The sequence below is a fragment of the Armigeres subalbatus genome, chromosome 3 (assembly GCF_024139115.2).
Source record: "Armigeres subalbatus isolate Guangzhou_Male chromosome 3, GZ_Asu_2, whole genome shotgun sequence".
In the NCBI taxonomy this organism is placed as follows: Eukaryota; Metazoa; Arthropoda; class Insecta; order Diptera; family Culicidae; genus Armigeres; species Armigeres subalbatus.
The window spans coordinates 155,832,051-155,859,145 of record NC_085141.1 but is presented as its reverse complement, the minus strand read 5'-3'; the positions used below and the strand labels follow the sequence as shown (position 1 = coordinate 155,859,145).

At 39.1% G+C, this 27,095-nt stretch overlaps 2 protein-coding genes across 8 annotated transcripts in view; one reads left to right on the top strand and one right to left on the bottom strand.

The window, feature by feature from the left end:
- The window catches only part of LOC134225134 (semaphorin-5A), a 659,484-nt gene that overhangs the window by 602,575 nt on the left and 29,814 nt on the right, over positions 1 to 27,095 (top strand). The window lies entirely within an intron of this gene.
- LOC134225145 (uncharacterized) overlaps positions 9,618 to 27,095 on the bottom strand; it is an 83,454-nt gene continuing 65,976 nt past the window's right edge. The window contains exons 3-4 of the mRNA XM_062704986.1: positions 9,883 to 9,964; positions 9,618 to 9,816 (exon numbers count right to left, since the gene is read on the bottom strand). Of these exons, the coding sequence (XP_062560970.1) occupies positions 9,790 to 9,816; positions 9,883 to 9,964 (109 nt within the window). The 3' untranslated portion in view covers positions 9,618 to 9,789. The remainder of the gene's footprint in view (positions 9,817 to 9,882; positions 9,965 to 27,095) is intronic.

Here is a 27,095-nt window from a genome sequence, read left to right as displayed (position 1 = left end):
ACTGTTACGTAAACAATGAATTATTGGCAGTGGCTGATTTTCTACCCGCCGCTGCCACATCCAGGCGCTATCGTATATGCGCAAATAGCCAGCATGAGTTAACCACCAGAAATTTATAAGGCGAAAGGCATCTAAGGCGTGATTTATCAAAAGTAGGAACTTTTCACGAAAAACTATTTGGTACCAGTTGTGTAGGAAGGTGTTCGCTACTACGCCTTCTTCTTCTTCTTATTGGCATTACATCCCCACACTGGGACAGAGCCGCCTCGCAGCTTAGTGTTCATTAATCACTTCCACAGTTATTAACTGCGAGGTTTCTAAGCCAGGTTACCATTTTTGCATTCATATATCATGAGGCTAACACGATTATACTTTTATGCCCAGGGAAGTCGAGACAATTTCCAATCCGAAAATTGCCTAGACCGGCACCGGGAATCGAACCCAGCCACCCTCAGCATGGTCTTTGTAGCCGCGCGTCTTACCGCACGGCTAAGGAGGGCCCCTACTACGCCTACCAAATATTTTTTGATGAAGGTGCTTAACTTTGAGAAATCGAATCTTAGATACCTTTCGTCTTATTGATTTCGGAAAATTAACTGTTAATGTGCCGCTGTAAGCACGCTCAAAGCAGGCGATTCATTAAAAAGTGGCTAACATGATTAGTTATTTATTGCATGGTTACAATCTCGACAAATGGCAGCCATTTGTCTTAAATGTGGCTGTTTCGTCTTGATGGAGATTGTTACTATGCGATAAATAACCAATCATGTTAGCCACTTTTTAATTGTTTACATAACAGTTGTACTGAAAAACGTACATTAAGGACTATTTTAAGTTGATTCAAAACAATAGTGGAACACGACGGAACAAAACAAAACATTGTGCATTCGGTAGCTTAAAACCGAATCTTTGAGATGGTGGCTGTTTGGCTTGCCGCCTCTTGCCGCTTTTCATGGTGTGTTGATGTGAAAATTGACTATTTTTTCTAAAGATTCCTTAATAACTTTTACAGGTTTCAAGATAGATCAAAGTAGTCTTCTAGACAAACATGTTTTTTGTCATTATGCACAACTTTCTAGAATAAACCATAGTGCTAAAATCATTTTCAAAAAAGTTATGCTCAAAATATGATTTTGGGGGTCATTCATACAAAACGTGCTCTAATTCCTTACAAAACCGTTTGTCCAATAGTGTGTCTTCAGAAAAGATGTTCTAATTCACATTCTTTATAACATTGCAGAGAACAACCACTGCTTTTGTACATCTGCGTAAATTTTTTATTCTATACCGCACTACAAGGTGGATAGATCATTGATATTTTCTTATCAAAAGAAAGCCCAAGAAATATCCTTCAACTCTTCTGAAGACATCATGACTCTAAAATGTAGTTTTCAGGTCGAAAACTAAAAAACGCACGTTTTGGGGGCTTCTGAACCAGTGTGCATCAGTCTGACTGTAGCCAGTAATTGTACAAAAATAATAATAAAAAGCATCATCTGGCTTGCTGCGTGAAACTTTTTTTCTCAGCTCAAAATTCTTCACGCCGATGCACGCCGCCGCCGCCGAACGTTGCTTACGGCGTGACGCCGCCGACGCCGCCGCCGCCGGTGTAAAAATGGCCTTACGCCGCCGCCGTTCACAAATACTTCGGCGCACAGGTCTATACGTAAAGGCTATAATATTGGTTCAAAAACAAAATTTTGATAGGAGGCCGACTTTTATGTACCGATGGACTCAGCTCGATTAATTGAGGTGATGTCTGTATGTGTGTGTGTATGTGTACAAATTTTGTAGACACACTTTTTGAAACTTAGCATTATCCGATTTACTCACAACAATTTGCATTCGACGGGGAATGCGGTCCCATTGTTTGCTATTGAAAATTGGCTCGATCGGACATTGCATTTAGGAATTATTAAAAAATCATTGGAAAAAAAAATTCAAAACCGAAAAAAAAAATTTCGAAAATGGTGGCAATACATTTTAACTAATGCAAAAACATGCAAAATGATCGAAAAAATGTGATCTATTCTCCTAAAGAGCGATTCTTTCAATATATTTTATAATGCACGAGAAAGGCATCATCACTGCTAGGTGGATTAATCTGGGTTTTTTAATTTCATTTTGCAAATCTCGCCAAATAACTTTCAACGCGGGATCGCGAGTTCTTTGGTATTGCCTTCGCCTCACATTTTTAAGGCGGATCAGTAGCTGAAGATCGTCGGAATTGCAATGCCTCTGGCTTCGACAATCAAATTTGTCATTGATACGAGAGCATTATCAATATCACTTTTGGTATCGAGAGGAATATCAATATCAAAATTCTTATCGATATACGTTTTGGGGTATCTGTTCCCATATTAATAACAGCCCGTATATTAATCTCAACCGTCGATAAACTAAATAATAAATCAATTTAAGTACAATTTCTCACATCGTATGTACACAATAATGGATGGAACACATTCTTGAATGTTTGGAATATTATTCAAGATTTTGTTTATGTAATGTTGTAATTCACAAGAATCAAATTATTAAAAGACAAAATTATAAATCACTTTTTTTTCATTATTTTATTATTATCATTATTTTTTACTACCTCTGAACTGATGGTTTGATGCCCTGCTCGATTGCTACTACCAGATTCATCTGTTTTCACGCCGTTGTTTTCCACTCAATTTCAAGTCAACACAAATGTATTCTTTCAATATTCACTTCACAACACATAAAGCACATCACATTTTCACTATAAATATAATTATACTTGAAAACCCAACGCGATTTCCTATAGTTTGATATAGGTTTATTACGAACAACGTCTAAATTATCCTTGTCAGTATTCCAAACTGTTTACATGGTTTGTAGAGGCCTGAATAAGAGAAACGCGGATAAAAAATATGACTCTGCCAACACTGCATTCAATCTTCTTCATCAAAGAACAACACATGAAAAGAAAGAAATGGTTTATGTAGATAAAATCTCACAATCCGCTATTTTATGTGTCCACATTACATAACAATTGAATCCAATAAATAATGGAATTTCATTTCATAATCTATTAATGACTTGCATATATTATTGCAAACTAATGTAAAATACATTCAATTTTGTTTGTTGATAAATGGCATAAAATCGAATTTGGCCATTTTCAGTATTTGAGCCAACATTTTGGCTGCTTGACAGGTCTCCTGCTCGATTGGCTGCTATTTTTTGACGGTTCGATTGGCGGCACATGGCTATCCGCGTTTCTCTTATTCAGGCCTCTAATGGTTTGCAGTACTCTCAAGGGTTACCGACCTAGATTTTTATTTCAAAAATGCTTGAAAGAACTTTTATTGCGAAATTCAACTCTTATGTTTGTAAAATAAGGTATATCGAAAAAATTATCTATTACAAACATAAAATTAAACTGATAAGTTGAAAAACTATAACAAAAACTGCAATTTTGTAATTATATTTCAACTCAAATACAAAACATTGACAAATTCGGCATCACTGCAACCATATCGTTACGTATACACACAAGTAATAGTGTGCGTATTTTATGTTGGAAACGGTATTATTGATATAGGTACAAGCACAGGATTAACTGTTTTTGAATGTTATTGAAATAGGTACATGGCGGTGATGATGTTTTTCAGTTAAATACTTCTAGAATGTGATAATAATTTCATTTTTGAAGTTGCCAAATTGTTCTCAATTAAAAATTACATGAGGTGAGCATAATTATTCTCATGTTTCTTGATTATTGGGTGAGAAATCAATGCATTTCATATGCGCATTGTCTTATTCTTATTGATATAGGAACAGATACCCTATATAAATCCCAATCAGCTCTATGATAATTAAAAGTAGAGCTGGTTGGGTTATAAATGGCTTCTTGTTAGATTTCAAATGTCACAGGAAGGTGATCAGAGTCAAAGTCAGCATGAGTTACCAATTGGCCACACAGCTGACTTGAATCCGTTAAAACCAAATCAATTGTCGAAGGATTTCGAGTGGATGAAAATCAAGTTGGGCCATTGGGATATTGAATAGTATAATATCCCGCAGAACAATCTTCAAATAAAATTTTGCCGTTGGAATTGCTTTAAGCATTATTCCATGAACGATGTTTGGCATTGAAGTCACCAATTACGAAGAATTTTGATTTGTTGCGAGTCAGAATTTGAAAATCAGCTTTCAACAAATTCTTTTGCTGCCCATTGCATTGAAAAGGCAAGCAGGCTGCAATAAAAGAGAATTGTCCAAAATTTGTTTCACAAGAAACTCCCAAGGTTTCGAAAACTTTGGTTTCAAACGAAGAATATAATTTATGTTTGATACGTCTATTAATGACAATGGCGACCCCACCACAGGCGCTATCAAGACGATCATTCCGGTAAATAAAATAATTTGGATTTCTTTTGATGAAAAGACAAGGTTTTAAATAAATTTTAAGTTATAATGGCAATGTGCACATTATGAACTGATAGGAAGTTGAATAATTCATCTTCCTTACCCTTTAAAGAGCGGGCATTCCAATTTAAAATTTTCAAAGAATTATTTGGATCCATTAAAACGAAGTCCAATAACAATTCTTTGAGTAAATTTGATACCAACCTGAACTGCTTCAGCTTTGGTATTTGCTTTGAGCATTGCATCAATCATGTGATGCAATTGTTCATTAAGAAAATCAAAGTAGGAAGCAGACATGCTACCTGAGTCGTCAAAACGAACGTTATTTCCCGTTGAAGAATGGGTATGAAAGTCATTAATCGTCGGTAAATTTTCTGAAATAAAATTTTGCCTGCCTGCAGCGATGCTAGCATAGGAGGGCGTGTTTGAAAAATTAGAATTCGACGAACTGCTCGTTACCCGTTGAGAGGTAGGAGCCAAATTTGTTCGTTGATTATGGTGGGTATGAATTACTCGACCGGCAAATGATTGCGGATTTTGAGCGTTTGAAATATGTTTACCCGGCGAACTGGGATCCTATTGGAATTTCCGTCATAAATTTTGCACGGGAAGTCAAAACTTTTGCGTGAAAGGCATTCCCAGAAATTGGATTTATGATTGCCCCCACAATTTGCACATTTAAATTTATTGGAATCTTCTCTCACAGGACAGGCGTCCTTGGCGTGAGAGGTTCCACAACAAATCATGCATGTAGCATCCATGTGACAATGTTTGGTTCCATGACCCCACTTTTGGCACTTACGGCACTGTGTGGGGTTTTGAAATTTCCCCAGGCCTGCGGAAATGTTCCCATGTAACACGGACATGGGACATATTACAGGCCTTTTCCAACTTTTCATATTATTTAGTTCACTTTGTTAAAGTGAACTAAATAGAATTCTTGAGAAATACCCCTCTGGGAAGTACCAGAGCGAAATTTCTTTTTCATCCTAATTACTTGGACTGATGAAAATCCAAGTAATTAAGAAATTTCAATTTTAATCTCATCCAGTGATTTGTCGTCACTAGCCCAGACAACCAGAATGCATGCATAATAGAATTGTTTTTTTGTTATGCGATGCCTATGCACACAATTTTCATCGCATACCAGTCGCGAAAACGCTTTTTACGTACAAAAGTGGAGGCGATATATGTGTATTTTTTACGCGACGTTGCACGGCAGTATATGCGATGTGTACGATTTTTATGCGAGTTCGTTCGTTATACATTGCGATGTAGTTTGTGATAACAAACTCTGTTTGACAGATAATCCGATTTCATTTGAGTTTGTTTGCAGGAATATGCGATGACAACAAATGAAACTGGAATTAAGTCGTAAAAAAGCCTACTATGCGGGAAAATTCATAAATAAACTGATGAGCTTCGCACATCAATGCGATTTTGATGAAATTTTGATCGGTAAACGATTTTATTCGTACATTCTTATGCGATGCGTGGTTGTCTGGGAGGGAGACCTTTAAAAACGACTTTGAACAATCGCTCAGTTTTGTCGCCGTATGTGAAGTATTTATGGCGCTTCTCAGTTAAATACTGAAGAAGACGTTTACGATCGTCAAAGGATCCCGGAAAAACGCGGCAGTCACCCTTCCTAGCAATCTGAAATGAAACCTTGATCCCCTGAAGGTTACTCAAAATCTCATTCCTAAAGCCAGAAAACTCGGCAACAGATACCACAATTGGCGAAATCCTTTGCTTTTTCGCATGAATCAAATCACCTGGGCTAGAGGTAGATTCGATTTGCTCAATATCATCATTAATCAAATCGAACTGATTGCTCAGTTCGATAGGAGAAGAATTATTTCCGATATTAGAGTTAGAAGGAATATCTGAATTCTCCAGCTTCCTTCTTTTTTTCCGCGCTTTGGCAGGACGGTCTTGAATTCTTGTTTCTTGGAAGGAAGTGGAGAATTCAAAGACTCCTTCCTCTTGTTTTTATTAATGCTCATAGCTGAGCGTGGAGACGTGACCTTCTAAGAGGTTTTTCCCCAGAACGGTGTCCCTGCAGGATTACCACCGCTTGACGGAATTTTACTTCCGCAAACGGGTCCAACGTAAAACGAAGGCACGGGTCCTTGCAAAGATCGTAACGAGATCAGTGGGTACAAATAGCGCTGAGAAGCACTGTTGAAATTAAAATTGCTTCGGGTAGTATTAAAAACTTCCTTCCGCAAAGAGAGAAAAGAACCGCACAGTACGGAAGCACGATGCGGTCTGAAAAACGTGAGTACCTTAACCCTTTCTTTCCCACGACTTTTTTCAAAGATTTCAATAGGAAAAAATGCTAGAACAAAATTTATTTGGCATAGCTCAAATTAGTGGAAAAAGCAAAAAAAAAAATTTGATTGTAAATAGTTTCACTATTTTTACTCAAAATTGATTATATTTGCAGTCTAAATAACCATAAAGTTGTGCCAAATACTGCTCTTTGTTGTTGAAATAATTCGATGAATGTTGGAAGGTGCCAAATTTGATGCAGCTCTACAGCTACCATGGGGGAAAAGGTAAAATTTTGATTCCATAGAGATTGCCCTTAAGTTACTGTAGGCATGAAAACTCGACGAGTTATTTTCTAAATGTATCTGCGGAGGTTTGGAGGGTAATTGCAAGTTGTAGGTCAGTGGTGGGTTGTAAGTGTTTTGTGCATAATGAGGTAGGATGTTGTAGGTGGTGGTTAAATGGCTGAATGTGATGATGAATTGAAAAATTAAATTTGGCTAACTTTTTTTTGGGAAAGATTCGAAAAGATCGGTATTATGAATAAAAATCTATTTTGTTTGTCTACTTTCCGGTGGTTAGTGTGGAGAACTGCGCATAGCTGCGCCAAAGCGGGAAATTGACTGGTGCAATTTTAGAATGAGGACGCTGTCTTTGTTCTAGATCCTAGGGCCTGGGCTTGCGGAAGCCCTTGGATAACATAAAGTATGTCGGATAACCATTTTAACCTCAAAATGAATTCAACGTTTCAAAATTACTCTGTGGTGAAGTTTTAACGCAATCTCAGGTTTTGTCCGGGATTTGTATGATGGCCTGCCACTGTGCGTCGTTATCAAAACGACGTATGTGATTTATCTGTTGCAGAACGTTGTAACACATATTTTAATCAAAATAACTGAAATGTTCAACGGCAGTGCAGACTTCGGAGTCAGTGACGATGAACCTTTTCTTCAGAACCTTCACATGCCAAATTTGGTTCCATTTGCTCAATTAGTTCTCAAGTTATTGCGAAAAGATAGAAACCGTCGACCGTCCGAAAATTGTTCCGCAAACGTCAAATCACTTGATGCACGGAAAATAATGTTGGTTGATTTTTTAGGTGTGAATGTTCATCAAAGAAAATATGTAACTTCAAATGAGTGTTACATGCTGCTATGTATTTTAAATAAATTTTATGGTACTTTCAAGGCATTTCGGAAAGTATTTATGCGATTTTGAAACATTTTAGACTTTTAGAATATTCTTGATATCAAGGAATATCAACACTTTTCGCACAGTGCATGTCATTGGAAGTTTCCGACACTCAGTCTTCTTCTTTGCTCCGCAAAATTAGAAGTTTTCTTTGTTCTCCCAATATCTCAACATGTTCAACTTTCTTTTCATTCGATGAATTGAACGATGGTGTTTAGGCGTTCAATTTACTTGCCCTGTCTAGACGTAGCATTAGGCTAAATATGCATATACGGGGTAGTAGACAATCTTCTTCTTCTTCTTGGCATTACATCCCCACACTGGGACAGAGCCGCCTCGCAGCTTAGTGTTCATTAAGCACTTCCACAGTTATTAACTGCGAGGTTTCTAAGCCAGATTACCATTTTTGCATTCGTATATCATGAGGCTAACACAATGATACTTTTATGCCCAGGGAAGTCGAGACAATCATTTCACATATTTCAACTTGATGGTTTGAAAACAATATGAGAGCAATACACATTGTTCTTAATATTAAAATTCAAATTTCTTGTTAATGTACTAAAATGATCCAAGAAATGTAATTCAGTTTGACTTCCTCAATTTTATCTCAAAACAATAATATTTATAATCTCATATTTTCTGCTTGTTATGTCGCCATATTTCAAACCCACTGAAACCTCATTAACAGTTCTGCAGTGCATTGATTCCTGAATCTCGTACAGAAGATAATCACAAAAGAATAAAACACCACGGAAATTTGCTTATCTCTCTCAGCCTACCCACGACAGTCGCGTCGAGTAGCTTTCCACTTAGGCAAAATTTCGAAGCAGCTATAATGAATCCTTTCGAATAAATCTGCCGTCTTGACCCCGATGTTATGAACTTGCATCTCTCGATATCTCCGTATCCACACATGTTCATATGAAATAGGTACCGTAAAACGGAGGAGAATCGATTATTGGCAAAATAGTTTCGTTTGAAAAACATTCATTTATTTTTTTATTAGTTTATTTTTCTATTGAATTTGGAATGGATAACACAAACCAAATGGTTAGGAACTCGTTGAAAACCAGCAAATTTTATTTAAAAAAAAAAACAGATTATTCCAACTAGCGGTGACGATGCCTTTCTCGATTCAATTCATTGGTTTTGCCTTAGTGTGATACACATACACATCATAAATAATTGCCTACATTACGGCTTTTGCAAACGCTGTAGGACAAACAACCAACCAACGATATATGGTTCAACACACCATTTTCTTCATAACTTTTGAACGCAATGACTGATCGTGAGATTATATTCAATAGTGATCAACTAGGGTTTGTCCCGGTTAAGAAGTGCTATATGAAAAACTGGGTAAAGTTTTTCGGTTTTCGTATGCATACATACAGACACACATACACACGGACAGACAGACTTTTGTTCAGCTCGACGAGCTAAGTCGATTGGCATATCACGGGTCTCCGAGACATCTATAAAAAAGTTCGATTTTGGAGTGATCAATAAAGTATTATAAAAATTGCCAGTGGGCAATAAAATTTCATGAGAAGCAATAATACGACACTGATCAATTCGTCCCCATTACACGGTACTGAGAACATTGTGCCCGGAAGAATGTCCGCGAGAGCAACAAGAACACCTTTATTAACGTCCATTGTCCAGTTGTTGAACCGTAAATTAGCCACTTTTTATGCGTTCCTTAATTCGAAAACAACTCGTTTGCTCACTCGTTCTCGATCCGGCAGAACGGTGGTCTAGTTTGCTCGTAGGTGGGCTAATTGAATGGCTCACGCTTTTCGTGGCCGACTGGGCACTGCTGCTGACTGTGGCTAGATGATGGCATTCTGCGAGGTGGATCCTAGAGGCGTTTTCAATATAACGACGACGACGGGGGCGACTTCTCCATACACACAGATCGGATTAGTGGTACTGTTTGGGCGTTTGGAACTGGTCATAAAAAGCGCAGGTTGTTATAAATTTGTTCAAATATTTGACAGCTATAGGCGGTCGCACCTTGCGCATATTGCGTTTGAAATGGTGCATACAAATTCCGTTCATGTATGTCCGGTGTTCGCTGCACACAGAGTTAATCGGTCTATGAAGGATAGAATTTCATAATTATTTAAACATTGCTAGTTATTTTAGAAGCAAATAGTATTCTCTTTTCAATCAAAATTATTTGCCTATGTTTCGGGTATTGAACCACCCGATTTGGACATTAATTTAAAATGTTCTGAAAACTCAGATGTGAATGTGTATTATGTGGAAGATTATAGCACAGACAAACAGACATAACACATTGAACATTCACTCATCAAATTCATCGTCGTTCAAACACTAACGACATCTGTTGATTTCAGTTAGTTGGGCAAATCACGAACCAGATGGCGGTAGTGAGCAAACGTCAAACTAGAGCAAATCCTACGCGAGCGCCGCGAATGATCGATTAGCCAACTAATGATTATTGACGTAAACTACGTCTAAGGGGAAGACTCAGATACAGGGTGTAAAACCGAAATTTCCAAATTCGAGACCGTCACGAAATTAGGATAGATTTCAAACGCTAACAGCGTCTTTATCTTTCGATGGATTTTCGACATTTGCTTATCAATCGATTCAGAAACTTTCCAGCAATTTGCCAATTCTATTGATACTATTGATTATCAACGTTAAACTATTGAAAATGTTGTTTCTTTCCAAACCGGGTGAAAAATTCAATTCCGTTCAAAAATCCCCAACACGGACATCAGATTGCAGTAAGGTACGGGCCTTTTGATCCACTGCTTCGTTTTCCCTGTGTATAAAAAGCCCTGTGTTTCACGTGCGCGCGTCATTTTCATTCTGGATGTCACGGCGAGCGGACCAGGGCGTCCAGAAGCGGTCCCAGTGACAACGGCTGTCTCAGCGGATGATTTTTTTCGTTCGGTGGTGGTGGCGGTTGTGGAAGCAGCAGCACATCATTTTCATCCGTGTCCCATCTTCGGCGGATCTGGCAATCGACGGCGTTCATTGAGCCAAATCATCGGATGGCGGTCGCGCAGCCCAGTGGCTGCTGTTAATAAGGCACATAAGTGGCAATTAATCGGTTCTTCTCAGGACCATCATTATATTTGGGAGGAAGGTTAAGTTGAAATAATTTTCCTAAAGTGCAACCGTTAGGAACTGGAAAATTCTTCGGTGAAATTTTCTAGCGTAATTCGGAGTTGTATGATTTTAGTGATTGAGAATGTTGATATTAGACGAACTTTCTTCATAGAACAAAGCATAATTGTTTGGCATCGGTAGCGGAATCATAGCATTAGTGCCGGTCCGAGCATAGGCTGTCATCGGAAGGTTGCTACAGCAATTTATTCACTAATGTGGCGTTTGCAACGATTTGGATGTTGTCGGCACAACATGAAATTTTCCCGCGAGACTAATTTTGTATTTTTCCTGTTGATTGAAAAATAATCGATTCCGAGATGAACTTTATTCAAAGCGCAACGCTAACGTTGGTAGTTGAATCCCAAGCAAGTATCGGAAGGAGACCATGCAAACAATTGATTCGCATTATGACTGAAAAAAATGTATGGCGTCAGTATTGATGTTTGCTACAGATTTTTTGACGTAAACTTCGTCTAAGGCGAAGACTCAGATACAGGGTTTAAAACGGAAATTTCCAAATTCGAGACTGTCACAAAAATTGAGATAGATTTCCAACGCTCATAGCGTCTTTATTTTATTTTCGACATTTGCTTATCAATCGATTCGGAAACCCTTCAGCAATTTGCTAATTCTATTGATATTATTGATTATCATTAATGCTTAATTTTTTTTTTTACAACAAATATGATTTTGAAAAAGTATCACCGGCGCGTGCTAACTCGCAATCTACATGCTGATACATTTACAGTTACATCAAACAACTGAAAACCGAAATACGCCACTCCAAAATTACGAGGTGACAATGTTAGAAAGAGTCAAAAGATAGGAAAAATAATACGGTGTGTAGTGCCTCCCCGAGTCACCTAAGCCACTTTCATTGATGGTAGCCGATCGTTAGTACTTCATATCAAATATCATATCATATCATTGCATATCAAAGAATATTGTGACCAAATTTCATAAAATTTGGTCAACAAAAACCCCCCTGACAATAATAGAACAAAACCTGTCAAAGCCGTCATTCCTCCTACATCATACAATCAAATTTAAACTGAGCGCTGCTAATGTTAATGACGACGACCGCGCGACCCACACCATCGCCGGGAAGAAAATTTCCGGTAGGAGCTCCGCCGATGCCGAAGGTGGTACCACAGTCTGCTCTCCGCGACATCTCGAACGAAATGGCTCGCGCGCGCGGAAGAGCTGCTTTCTTGTAATCAATTAAGTTGAACCTGTAGCCACGCCCCTTTGAGCGGTGTGTGACGGTTACACAATATTTGCAGCCATACCGGACAACAAAGAGGCGGGACTAATGAGCCATCTTTATTGATTATAAGAAAACTGCTCTCCCGCGCGCGCGTGTCCCGTTCCAGTTCGAGACAGCAGCACGTACGGACGTGCTTTTTGTTCGCGCATTTTGACGTTAACTACGTCTAAGGGGAAGCCTCGGATACAGGGTGCAAAATGAAAATTTCCAAATTGGGGACCGTCACGAAATCATGTAATATTTCAAACGGTAATGGTGACTTTATCTTTCGACGGATTTTCGAGATTTTGTTATTAATAGATTCGGAAATTTTCCACCAATTTGCTAATTGTATTAAAAATATTCATTATCAACGGCAAACTATTAAAAATGTTATTTCTTTTCAAACCGGGTGAAAAATTCAATTCCGTTCATAAATCCCCAACACGGACATCAGATTGCAGTAAGGTACGGGCCTTTTGATCCACTGCTTCGTTTTTCCTGTGTATAAAAAGCCCCGTGTTTCGCGTACTCGCGTCATTTTCATTCTGGATTTCATGGAAAGCGGACCAAGGCGTCCAGAAGCGGTCCTAGCGACAACGGCTGTGGTGGTGCGGATGAAAATTTTTCATTCGATAGTCGTGGCGGTCGTGGCAACAGCAGTACATCTTTACATCCGTGTTACAAGCAGCATTTTTGGATCTGGCAATTGACGGCGTGCGTAGAGCCGAATCATCAGATGGCTGTCGCGCAGTCCAGTAGTTGTTGTTGGTGAGGCACATAATTGGGAATGAATCGGATCTTTTCAGAACCACCATTATGTTTGGGAGGAAGGTTAAATTGAAATAATTTGTCTATAGTGTAACCGCTAGGAACTAGAAAATTTTCAGTGAAATATTTTAGCGTGATTCTGAGCTCAATTATATGATGTTTGTCTAGCACTTAACTACTCTTCTTGCTGTGGATTTAATTTTGAACAATGATTCAGTGATTGATAAGTGATTGAGAAAGTTGATATAAGACGAACTTTTTCATAGAACAAAGCATAATTGTTTGGTATCGGTAGCGGAATCATAGCATTACTGCCGGTCCGAGCGCGCGTCAGAAGGAGAAGCTGCAAATATGTATTCGCATGGATGGAAATAAAACCTTAAACAAGTAGCAGGCTACCTACTAGAATTATAATCTTGATGGGAAATTTCACTTGACTGTTACTGCTATCCACGCGAATAATTATCGGCAGCGTCTTTTTATAACGCGCGCTTGTGATTCTGCTACCGATGGAAAACAATCTGCCACCACTAAGCAATTAAGTTTTACTTTGAACAAAATTCATCTCGCCTCAAGTTGTGACTTAAGAGCTACTTTTTCTGATGGTGGCCAATCATTAGTACTTCAGACAAGAAAATTTAATCTGAGCGCGAACGACCGCATGAACCACACCATCGATGAAATTTCCGGTAGCAGCTCCGCCGAAGCCGATGGTGGGACTACGATCTGCTTTTCGCGACATCTCGAACGAAATGAGATGGCGCAAATTAATCGATTATTTGTTGTGATAATCGATTAATTTTAAAATCGATTACTTCCCAACGATTAATCGATTCACTAATCGACAAGAATCGAGAGTAATCGATTAATCGGGATTTTACGACAACTATTAGATTTCGATTACTTCAATTAATCGATTCATCGTTATGATAATCGATTAATTTTGATTCGATTACTACTCAGCGATGATTCGATTCAATAAGCGTCAAGAATCGAGAGTAATCGATTAGTTACTAATCGATTAATCGAGATTTTACGAGATCTCTACCCGACTAGAACAGCATAACAAAAATTGAACACAATTTTTAACATATTGTGATATTTATAACTTATTTTGATACAATTTTGTTCTCAGTAGCCTTTATCTTTCAAATGTTGTAACAGGATTATATCATAATATGATTTGAAAAATGCTTAACACCGAATTGCCCAACAGTAGGCAATTAAAATAGATGTAGCTAAGTCTCCCAGCCATAGATATCACAACGCTGATATAATTCGAAAAGGTTGCCTTATTTGTAATGTCGTTAGTTTCATGTTCTTGGAAAATATTCTTGCTCAGACAAAAACAAAAATTTCTGATTGTTGATCACTATCTGGAGACCAATCACGATCTGTAAAATTTCCAACTGCACAGAAACAATATATTTTGTATCTGATTCTGTTATAAATTTCTAACAAAATATGTTATTTTTATGATAAAATTGTAACAAAATTAGATAGTTTTTCGTTTCCAGTAGTGTAGTATTTGATAGAAATTTAGATATTTTAACAACATCCTGCACCATGTTTCTAACAAATTTTGTTATAAAAATTTAGTATGACATAACAACATAGGATGATATAATTTTGATATGACCTTCTAGTCGGGTAAGCATCGGCGGAGTTGCTGAGCAAATTTTATTCCAAATACATATGGGATATTGGAAAAATCGGTTCTTCTCAGGGCTTCCATTCTTTACAAAGGAAGATTGAGGCGGGGCGAACTTTTCTCAAAGTGCAAATTAACCGCTTGGAGACGCCATAAAGTTGCCTGGCGTCCGTAGCAGAATCACGAGCGCGCGTCGGAGGGAGATGCTACAATTTCGAAAGTTTAATTCTTTCAAGATTCTTATTTGGTTTTGTTATTCCAGCCTATGGCGTGGCTCGTGTGGTCGTTAGTGATTCGAAATATGCATTATTGGGAATTAACCGATTCTTCTCATGGACACCATTTTAAACATAGGAAGATTGAGGCGAGACGAATTTGTTCGAAGTACGACGTCGAAGCAGAATTACGTTGCCGTTCGTAGCAGAATAACGAGCGCGTATTGTAGAGAGCTGCTGCAAATATGTATTCTTGCACTGGCACTAGATTCTTCATTTCACCAAACTGTTTTACGTAGTTTACGTCGAGCGGTCGTGTCTTGTACACAACCCTTATGATTTTTGAATGAAACCAGTAAAACAGTGAACGATGGAAATTTGACGAGTGTTATGTCTGTTTGTCTGTGATTATAGGGTAAAATGCCCAATAGTGGACCCCCTAGTAGCGAAATTTTGCTCTTCTTGACAAAAGGAGTGGAAATTTTCTAAATATTAATTTTGCGTGATATCTATTATCAAGCACTGCATCTCCTCTTTACGGTACACACATAAAACACTTAAATACTCGACGTTATTCGTTGAAATTAACATTTTAAAGTCTGACTGAATTCGCCCTATAGTAGACCCCCTAGGGGAAAATAATAGGAAATTGCTTCCCTATAGTCGACACTTCATTTGATTTTTATGTTCCGTTTCGGGACGTTCTTCTTTCCTATTATGGACCCCCCAAAATATTCCTATAATGGACACTATCGTGTTTATTTTTCATAGAATTGTAAAAAATCATCAAATTTTACTTTCCATAGCATTTCCAATGCATGTAGTCAAGTCATAAGAGTGTAAGGTAGGTTCTCCCGATGTAATTTCATAGCAAAATGTTCACATTGTGCTGTAATAATGCAAAAATGGCTGGTTGGGCTATTGGTTGGGGGTCCACTATTGAGCACTGTACCCTAATTTGAAAATTGTATTGGAGGTAACTAGGGGAAATGTTCCGATCTCCATCTCACTGTACATATATCCATCTCATCGCTAAACAAAGAAATACGGCACCAAATTCGTCGCTTCTTTTTGTCAACATGCGTGCTCACTGCTGAAAAAAAAATCACAAAAATAATAAACAAACCAAATTCCTCCCCATTGCTTTGTTTTTGATGGGATGGAAATAGGAGCTATGAGATGAAGTGGCGAACCGTTCCCCTACTTTCCTTCCCTACTGAGGATCGTGAGTTCGAGTCTCATCGAAGGTAAGTAAATAGTTACCTCCAATACATTTTTCAAATCATAATCTTCCACATAATTACATATTCACATCTGAGTTTTCAGAACATTGTAAAGTATTTTCTGGTTAATTGGATATGTATATCTATTCGATGTTATTTAATTTCTAAAAACACTACACTCCTTACAAACAATCAACTAACAGTGTAAGAACACTGTAATTTCATTGCAATTTAATATCTTGTGATTTTTGTGATTTTTTTCGTGCGGTCAACTCATAGTTTCATTGACGCTAAAGGCCTTAATCGACTGAAACCCAACCGTGTAAAAAAAACTGGGTGTAATAGAAATGCATTCATCACAATTTCGCAATAACTAAAATACATCAATAAATCATTAGCGCACATTCAACAACTTTCTCTTATAACCTTTTTTCCCATCAACCATCGTCAATAACTCAACCGAAAGATTGCCCATGGCAAAATTTCATCTCATTGGTCATGTGCGAAAAAAAAGTTGCTTTTAAAAATCTAATAATAAGGTGATGCACTTCTTCCCACATCTCTCCAAATGAAAACGTCGAACGGAATCATCTTTGCTAAATGCCACGCAAAATTTACGCTAAACCAACCAAAAGTTATGTGGCACGAAAGCGCAAGTGATGTGATGTAGGTAGTGGGAATTACCTGAACCGAAACATATCGTTCGGTCGGTCCAACTGTAAAGCGCCTCGAGCAACCAGACGAAGCAGAGTAGGTGACCAGATTCTCATTAATGCAAACATTAGACACACTTTCCGGCTCTTTACCACGTGTGATAGACCGCAAAAATTAAAAGTAAATGCCATCCGAGCCGTCATCGTCGCGGACTCCGTCGTTTGGCTTAGAGATGGTCGGGTTTCGGGTTTTCAAACCCAAAACCCGACCCGAACCCGAACCCGACGGGTTCGGGTTTGGAAAATTAGAACAATGTCGGGTTCGGGTCGGGTACGGGTTTGTGAGATTATAAAATGTCGGGTCTGGGTCGGGTACGAGTTTGAGAAATAAAGTATTTATTGTATTTTTCACGAATGATTAGATTCGCTCGACGAAATTCAAGAGTTGTCAATTTTGTATTTCAAGGCATTTTCGACAACCTTTTTATAGATTACCTTGATCGTCAAGCACGTGGTCGGTTGAGAACAATGGGACTGAATGTAAACATCGAAGCACCAGCTGGTTTTGTTGTGTAAACATGATCAGCTGGAGAGCTGAGAACAATGAAAAATATGTAAACATGAGGGGGTTTGCGGCAGCTGTCACGATCTTCAAGTGAAATGCGCACGGTAGCCAGCAGCGAAATCGAAAGCGAAATCTGAGTAAGACGAAATTTTTATCATAAGAGTCTAAATGGTGAAAAAAATCGCAATACATTTTTTTATTCATTTCTGGTAATTTTGAGGATTGTTCGATGTTTGCGCCTATACCCTTTTCGGTGTAAAGAGAAATAAAAAATATCTAGTTTGAATTTTCCATCTAAAACATAGTTCGGGTCCAGCTCGGGTTTAAGACTGCAAAAATTGTCGGGTACGGGTCGGGTTCGGGTTCGATAAGATTTTTCGTTCCGGGTTCGGGTCGGGTCCGGGTTTGAAAGGAATTTCCAAATCGGATTCGGGTTTACAAAATGTGAAACCCGACCATCTCTAAATGGCTAAGACCGAGCGCTGATTCTACAACCGCTCCTGCAGTCGAGGAACGCGAGCATATGCCGCGATCACCCCGCGAGGAAAACACACATAAATCACCATCAGCTGCTAAGGCCCCACACTCAGATTGCCGCGCCGGTCGGATTGGTTCGGATAGGCCAAAAGAGGCTGCGCGGGTTCGGTTTCTGCTTGTGTGTTTTGCGATCCTACATGCAGACAAGCTCTTTTGCCCAGCGGGGAGCTTTCGTAAGATCTTCTCCTCGACATGTGGGGGCTTGCTGATTTTACTGTTCGCGTCGGTGATTATGGTCAATGGAATCATTGTTAATTTACCGCAATATCATTTTTGAACACTAAAAATGGTTGCTGTCTTTAAAGCTTAGAATATATAGTATTTCGCCGTTAGGTCGACCTCCAAACAATGTCAACTCTGGGAATCTTATCCTTTAACTAAAACAAGTATTATACAACCGCAAATCAGTTCGATCCAAATGCAGTCTTTTTAAAAATGCTGAAACGATATTTTTGAAATTCATTTTATTAATACTAGGTACATGCAGTGACGTAGCCACGGGGGTGGTTTTGGACATAACCCCCCCCCCCCCCAGAGACAAAATTTTTAGAAGATTTTTTTTTGTCGAAGCCAGTGGCCCTTTTTGGCCATGAAGCATGGACATTAAAAAAGGCGGGCCGGAGAGCTTTCGGGGTTTTCGAGCAAAAAGTGCTGCGTACAATACTCGAAGGGAAACTAGAAAATGGTGCGTGGCGCAGACGCATGAATCATGAGCTGTATCAAGTATACAAAGAAGAAAATATTGTGAATCGTATAAAATACGGCAGACTTCAGTGGGCTGGACTGATGAGCTTATAAGCTATAAAAATTCACGTTTAATGAAGGAAGAGAACAAGATCCACATTGTGGGTCTTGATTTTTAACGCTCGAAGAAATCAATAAAATGATTTACTGTTCTATAGGAAAAATATGTGTTTGAATACAGAAGTAGCTATGAAAATTACATTTATAGAGTTAGGTTTAATACATAAGAGAATTTCATTTCCACTCCAAATGACTCAATCAGATAATTTCCTTTCATTACAAACATATCGTTCTAATCAATTTGCCAGCTCCTCGCCTCTCGCTCTCGCAATAGTTAAAAATTCTCTAATTCCTGACAGATTATTGACATAATCGAACCGTTTAGCCTGCCTACCAGCCAGGTACGGTACATTATGTACCTACAGCATTACGCCATATGGTCGGCAAATTAATGGTTATTAAAACCACACTAATGATCACGCGTCTCCATGACGGCGGCGACGGTAATTATACAATCGGAGCTGCTTCACTAGCTGAGCCATAACTTGAGTTAAAAGCCAAACCAACAGCAGCTAGGGTTTCCTCCGCTGCTTTTGCATCGAGATCATTCCACACACTCTGACTGCCTTCATCACATGGGCGGTAAACTTAACCGACCGATATGATGATGCATTGCGCGCGTCGCGTCGTCGGTGGGGTGAGTGGGTTCTCTTTTTCTTTCATCGACTCATCGCGCACCTACCAGAGAAGAGCACGCGCAAAAACGGCCATGGATGTCCAAAAACGGTGTTGCCACCCACAAGCACTAAACATACGAAGGGGCTCGGTCGGTCCGACGAAACGAATCACCGAATTTGCATTCCAAACGAACGTGATCAGTATTTTGGCGCCGAAATGTGTAATTTAGGCCTCCCACTTAGGTCCCATCGTCGTAGGCGTCTGTTGGTTTTTCTTATCTTTGCGATCTTTCTGATTCGCGTGGGGGATGGCGTCAACAATCAGACCTGGTTCCGAAAAGTGCAGCAGCGTGAATGACAAAAAAAAATCCAAGGGGTTTACATTTGGTGAGCTGGGCTGATGTTGGCCACGTGCAAGTGCAAGTCCGTCGCCGAGATCGTCCGATGGGAAACGGAGTTGACTTATTACCGGTAACGAACCCGTACAGAATGGAAACCAGCGATCGCGGAAGCGTTGGGTTGGGAACGGTCTTCAACCAAGATCCCAGAGAGGACACCAACCACGGCGGAAAGGAACTTTTCTAATGTATATTTGTGATGGTAATCAGCTTTTTTTTGGCAAATCTGATTGAATTGTTATTTCAGTCGAGTTTTATATCTTAATATCTCTCCCTATATACACGATGGTTTTCTTGGTTCCTTCAATCCATATACATTTTGCTCTCTACATCTCGATAATCTCCCTATTTCAAAACGGTTACTCGTCGAACAAGTAGCGGACCACTATCGAGCGTCTAATGCCTGATGCTATCTGATGCCGTGTCCTTCGCAGTTCGATGGAGACGTTCCCTAAGAGCAATAGCTTCTTGTTATTCAGCCGGCAGCAACCTAAGGACAACCTTTCAGGAGCGTGGGATTCAGCCAAACCTGACGGTAAAGATGGCGACTTATTTTTTACTTTACTTTGCAGTTATTTACGGTTTTTTGATGTCAATTGAACCCTGACTGACTTTCTCACCCTCTCATCCTTGTTTTCCATTTATTTATATTAGCCATCGAGAAAGTTAGTAGGGTGGCTGTTTCAGTAATAGTGGAAACTCAATTTTCGCTGGATTTAGTGCATTTCTCGAGCAACATATGATGACGGCCGAAAAGCCAACAATGCAGAACCGAGAAAAAGGAGGTTCAAGTTTTCTATGACAAATTTAATTCATTTGTTGAAGTAGAAACTCATTCCATTGCCAAAAACATGTCAATGCTATACATAAATAGTTATATTATAACAGAAAACTTAGATTATTTGAAACACTATTCGAAATCTACAAAATTTCAGCTAAAACAAAAATTGTGCCGTTTACTCGCATTACCGGCTGCACGTCTGGTTTTTAAGCCGTTCGCTAAAAGCTAGTAATATCATCGGGTTTGTTTAGATTTGTTAGCCAGAGCAGTTCAAGACAAAATTTTCAAAACGACTTATCTGCTTTTGTAAACAAAGATTCAAGCGACGATTTGACGAATCTGATAGCTCTCCCACGCAAACCAACACCAACAACAGGTAGCGGATGCCTTCACCTACCTATCGGTGGTGTTGGTTTGCGTGGGAGAGCTATGAGATTCGTCAAATCGTCGTTTGAATCTTTGTTTACAAAAGCAGATAAGTCGTTTTGAAAATTTTGTCTTGAGTTCTGCTATGCGATATATTGATAACCTAGTAAGAATATGCATTTTAAAATAACTTAAAGCTAGATTTTCAAATAAACAATAAAAAGAGAACGGCCTAAAAACCAAAACAAAACGCTCAGCATGGTAGTTAGGGGCGCCAAACAAAGGACTTATATACCACTATGGTGCAAATGGTTAATGAGAGTTTCACTCAAAATAGCAATAAAAGTGTTGTTTAAGGAATGTCAATAACGGAGTTTTACCTAGCATGAATATTCATTAACAATGCAATCATTTTTGAACACTAAAAATGGTTGCTGTCTTTAAAGCTTAGAATATATAGTATTTCGCCGTTAGGTCAACCTCCAAACAATGTCAACTCTGGGAATCTTATCCTTTAACTAAAACAATTATTATACAACCGCAAATCAGTTCAAACCAAATGCAGTCTTTTTAAAAATGCTGAAACGATATTTTTGAAATTCATTTTATTAATACTAGGTACATGCAGTGACGTAGCCACGGGGGTGGTTTTGGACATAAACCCCCCCCCCCCAGAGACAAAATTTTTAGAAGATTTTTTTTTGTCGAAGCCAGTGGCCCTTTATGGACATGAAGCATGGACATTAAAAGAGGCGGACCGGAGAGCTTTCGGGGTTTTCGAGCAAAAAGTGCTGCGTACAATACTCGAAGGGAAACTAGAAAATGGTGCGTGGCGCAGACGCATGAATCATGAGCTGTATCAAGTATACAAAGAAGAAAATATTGTGAATCGTATAAAATACGGCAGACTTCAGTGGGCTGGACTGATGAGCTTATAAGCTATAAAAATTCACGTTTAATGAAGGAAGAGAACAAGATCCACATTGTGGGTCTTGATTTTTAACGCTCGAAGAAATCAATAAAATGATTTACTGTTCTATAGGAAAAATATATGTTTGAATACAGAAGTAGCTATGAAAATTACATTCATAGAGTTAGGTGTAATACATAAGATAATTTCATTTCCACTTCAAATGACTTTACTTTGCAGTTATTTACGGTTTTTTGATGTCAATTGAACCCTGACTGACTTTCTCACCCTCTCATCCTTGTTTTCCATTTATTTATATTAGCCATCGAGAAAGTTAGTAGGGTGGCTGTTTCAGTAATAGTGGAAACTCAATTTTCGCTGGATTTAGTGCATTTCTCGAGCAACATATGATGACGGCCGAAAAGCCAACAATGCAGAACCGAGAAAAAGGAGGTTCAAGTTTTCTATGACAAATTTAATTCATTTGTTGAAGTAGAAACTCATTCCATTGCCAAAAGCATGTCAATGCTATACATAAATAGTTATATTATAACAGAAAACTTAGATTATTTGAAACACTATTCGAAATCTACAAAATTTCAGCTAAAACAAAAATTGTGCCGTTTACTCGCATTACCGGCTGCACGTCTGGTTTTTAGGCCGTTCGCTAAAAGCTAGTAATATCATCGGGTTTGTTTAGATTTGTTAGCCAGAGCAGTTCAAGACAAAATTTTCAAAACGACTTATCTGCTTTTGTAAACAAAGATTCAAGCGACGATTTGACGAATCTGATAGCTCTCCCACGCAAACCAACACCATCAACAGGTAGCGGATGCCTTCACCTACCTATTGTCGTCGCTTGAATCTTTGTTTACAAAAGGAGATAAGTCGTTTTGAAAATTTTGTCTTGAGTTCTGCTATGCGATATATTGATAACCTAGTAAGAATATGCATTTTAAAATAACTTAAAGCTAGATTTTCAAATAAACAATAAAAAGAGAACGGCCTAAAAACCAAAACAAAACGCTCAGCATGGTAGTTAGGGGCGCCAAACAAAGGACTTATATACCACTATGGTGCAAATGGTTAATGAGAGTTTCACTCAAAATAGCAATAAAAGTGTTGTTTAAGGAATGTCAATAACGGAGTTTTACCTAGCATGAATATTCATTAACAATGCAATCGTTAATGCTCGAAAATCGAAAATCATGGTTTTGGTTTATAAGCCGTAATCATATGTTACGCAAGATTTTGAATTTTACAAATAACTTCATAGCATAGCACTTGCTTAATAAAGGTGAATGTGTGCGAATTTTTTTTACAAATTTTCCGGGAAACATCGAAAAACATCATTTTTCCTTAACTTTTTAGCTCCCTTGCACCAATAATAGTGAGGCGTTTCTATAATCGTGAATCCCATAAGAAACCAATGGGATTCACTATTATAGGAACAGAAGTTATGTAGTACCACTATTACTTGTCCATGTACCAGTTAATGGAGGAAGCGATTTTGAAAAGAAAACAATATTTTGAAGTATCGACAATATTTTTCCTGAAAAGTAGAGAAGAACAGCTTTCTGCCAATATATTTATATCACTGTAAATATATATTACACTATAACCGGTACACCGACCCTACAGTGCCTTCGTTATTCGTCGTGAACAGGGAAAAAAATCGGTGCATCATGCGCTTGTATTGCACTTTGCTCCGGTGCGGTCTTCCATAGTTTGCAGCTATCGGACAAGTAAATTCGCGAAGTCGAAGCAAAATTCTTCACACAAACAATGACAGTTCTTTATGGGTTTTTACAGTAGAGCAACAACGCAAACTTCAACATTCCAGTTCGAGACAGCAACGCGTACAGACGTGCTTTTTGCTCGCGCTTTTTTTTCAAGTGTTTTTTTTCTCTTTCGTTTGCTGTTTACGTTTTCGCTTCGTCGCGTTGGCGTTTTTTTCTCCCGGACCCGTCATGGGAGACTCGGTGGCCGATTCGCTCGCGGGAAAAGTGCCTAAGCACACTGCTTTTGGAGGCGCGGGTAACCCCTCTGTGGGAAACCGAAATAAGTCAGAAAGGAACCACCTAGGCAGATGCCTCGTGTCTTACCTTTCCGATGGTTGACAGTCGAATGTGACATGTTGGCTTGATGCCTGTGCGAGCCTGCTATGATGGTTCTCGTGGTGAGTGTTCGACACGCAGTAGTGAGTAGCAGATATTATGCTTGTTCTACACTAGAACGTAACAGCTCTTTCACACCCACACATCCACCTCTCTCTCCGAAATAAATAAAATGGTATCGATCGAACATTAATCATAGTCTCATAGCTTTCGGATGCATTTCAGAATAAAATTTATATGGCATTTCTTTTTGAGCCAGTAAAATTCAAATGAGAATACGTATCGAATTAGGAGACATATCGGGCCAGAGGAAATCTAATATGTATTTTGGACTCCTAAAGACATTTTGATCGAATAGAATTCGCCGTCGCGATGACGACGACGACGCGTCGTTTCAAACTGATGGTCTACAAAATGCTCATAAGTATGATACAGGTAACCCGGTGAAAATGATTCTTTATAGAGGGACACAAGTAGGCCAGCTGCGCAACAAACAAACTGGATCTACCAAGTGGAAGTCGATTTACGGACTCTTGGTAGAGTACGTGATTAGTGACGTACAGCCATGGACCAAGTTGAATGAAGAAATATTTTATTTTCGGAACAGGCCACTCCGGCCTTAGTTTAGTAATAAAATAAAAACCGACAAATTCTAAATGGTTAGTAGAATTTGTAGTCCAAATTATCAATTTTATGTTCTTGCACCAATTTTGTACAATCACCGATTGGATAATTCAATGGTGTTATTTTGATTGGAACTGTTCAGTTTGATGTCTAGAAGTGTCGATCTTTCATTCAGCGCAGATGCTGTTTGCATAGCACTGTTGCTCTGCAAACATGTCTCCCATTTTTTTTCACGTTGATAACACGTTGTTTGGGCCAAAAGTGTAGAGAGTGTAGAGCTTCCTCTTCCACTACTACGATATCACCAACTTGAATCGATTCCATGAGTTAATACAACATCAGATACATATCCTGAATCCATTGTATTCAAAAATAGTTTGTATATTTTTCGGAAGTTCTCCAGTTATTTCTTAGTGTAGCCGCATGATCATCGAAAGGAAAAAGTGGTTTGCTCCACTGGATGACCCAATCAAAAATGTACCTTATCCGAAGGATGTTGTGGAAATTTTATTTGAGCTAACATTTTCTTTACATACTTCTCTCAGTCTTCACTCATATGAGGTGAACAGGTAGGATTGAATGACCATAGTACATAACTTGCTACAAACGCCTCTCCTTGCTTCTTCTGGTCAATACTTTGAATGCATGTTTGAGTTCCTTATGATCGTCTTATAGAGTACGTACCTTCATCACTATGAACTCACATACACTCGCCCCGCCATGAAGTTGCTATAATCTAGGAACTGGTGTTAAGATTATACGCTATTTCCACATGAATAGCAGGTACTTGTAAGCACGATAGAATAACGCTTTATCTTATTATTCACTAATATTCTTGTATGCGGCCAAGTTAATCAATGCCGATATGTGAGAATGGTGGGAAATATACTGCTAGTCTGACCCCCGTAAGTCTACCTTTTCAGGTGGTAAAGGTACTGCACTGTGTTTTTTTTTTTGCATCTTTGACAATCTCTGTTAACAGTATTACAATACAAATCCGTTATCAATGAATGCTGATAATAGGTACAAACTGCTACTTTTATCTAGGATGTACTCACTTCTTTTTTTCCGATTGCAAGGCTGCAAGCTGTAAAGTTTCTTACTCCTGCATTTAGTATGCTTTCTTTGCATATTGGAAGCATTGCTTTCTGCAGTTTGCAGTTCCTCTTCCGTTGTTATGCCATTCAGTTTTAAGGATCCAATCAGCTTTCTTCGCATGTTAGTTATCAATCGTTGAACAAAAATCATGTATCGTAAAAGTCCCCAAGCCTTCAAAATCAATTATAGGTTCAGTCAAAAAATGATGAATTAGTTCTTGATTAGCTACGTACGAATCTGATGACTCTTCTGGCCACTCGTCCCTAGACTTCCTGGGAAAGTCGGTTCATTGAACCAGTGCATGGTCGACATGAGATTAGTGGTCTTTCCAATTTTGTTCGTCCTATTCTGAGATGCCAGTCGCTTTGTTTTAATATAACACGTACTTAAAATCCAACAGTCCGATCAACCGATGCCAACCATATCTCTAGAAAGCGCATCCTTGTATTCACAATTTGCGACCTATGAATAAGCCTCTCTCATGCGCGACCTTTGCGTCCGCCTTTTGTATAGGTACCTTTGCGCATGCTTTAAAAAGCGCGACGCTGGTGTCCGCTTTATAAATGCGCGAGTTTAATGCTCATTTATAACTTGCGTGACCTACATGTCCGCTTCTCAACTGCGCGACCTACATGTCCGCTTCTCAACTGCGCGACCTACATGTCCGCTTCTCAACTGCGCGACCTACATGTCCGCTTCTCAACTGCGCGACCCTTTTGTCCGCTTCTCAACTGCGCGACCTTTTTGTCCGCTGCTTGATTGCGCGACCTTTCTGTCCGCTAATAAAATGCGCGACCTTCCGTCCGCTACTCAAATGCGCGATATATTTATCCGCTTTAAACTAGCGCGACACTACTATCCGCTTCTCATGAGCGCGGTATTCCACCCGCATCTAATGCGCGACATTCGATGTCCGCTTTACGGTGCGCGATCGTGCTGATCCGCATTTCTTTTTTAATTTTTTTTTTATATTTTGCATTGCAATTAGGTGGTTCCTTTCTGATACATTTAGGCTACTAATGTAAATGTTGCGAATTTCGCAACTCCTGGCAGGATCGCCATTGTGGGAAACCGAAATAAGTCAGAAAGGAACCACCTAGGCAGATGCCTCGTGTCTTACCTTTCCGATGGTTGACAGTCGAATGTGACATGTTGGCTTGATGCCTGTGCGAGCCTGCTATAGTGCTATGATGGTTCTCGTGGTGAGTGTTCGACACGCAGTAGTGAGTAGCAGATATTATGCTTGTTCTACACTAGAACGTAACAGCTCTTTCACACCCACACACCCTTTAAGCAGCTTTTGCAGAGCAACGTGTTCTCTCCGTTGCTGCTTGATGACGCCGGCAATCTGCCGAAAAAGAGAAAGAAGCAGCAATCGCAGCTGCCGTAGGTGCAACCTGAGCGGAAGGAGAAGTCCCCTCGAGAGTTCCTCGAGGTCCCACCCCGGCACTAAGCCGCTCAAGGCTTTGCTGCGCGGGCTCCACGACATGAAGGAAGAAGATCTCA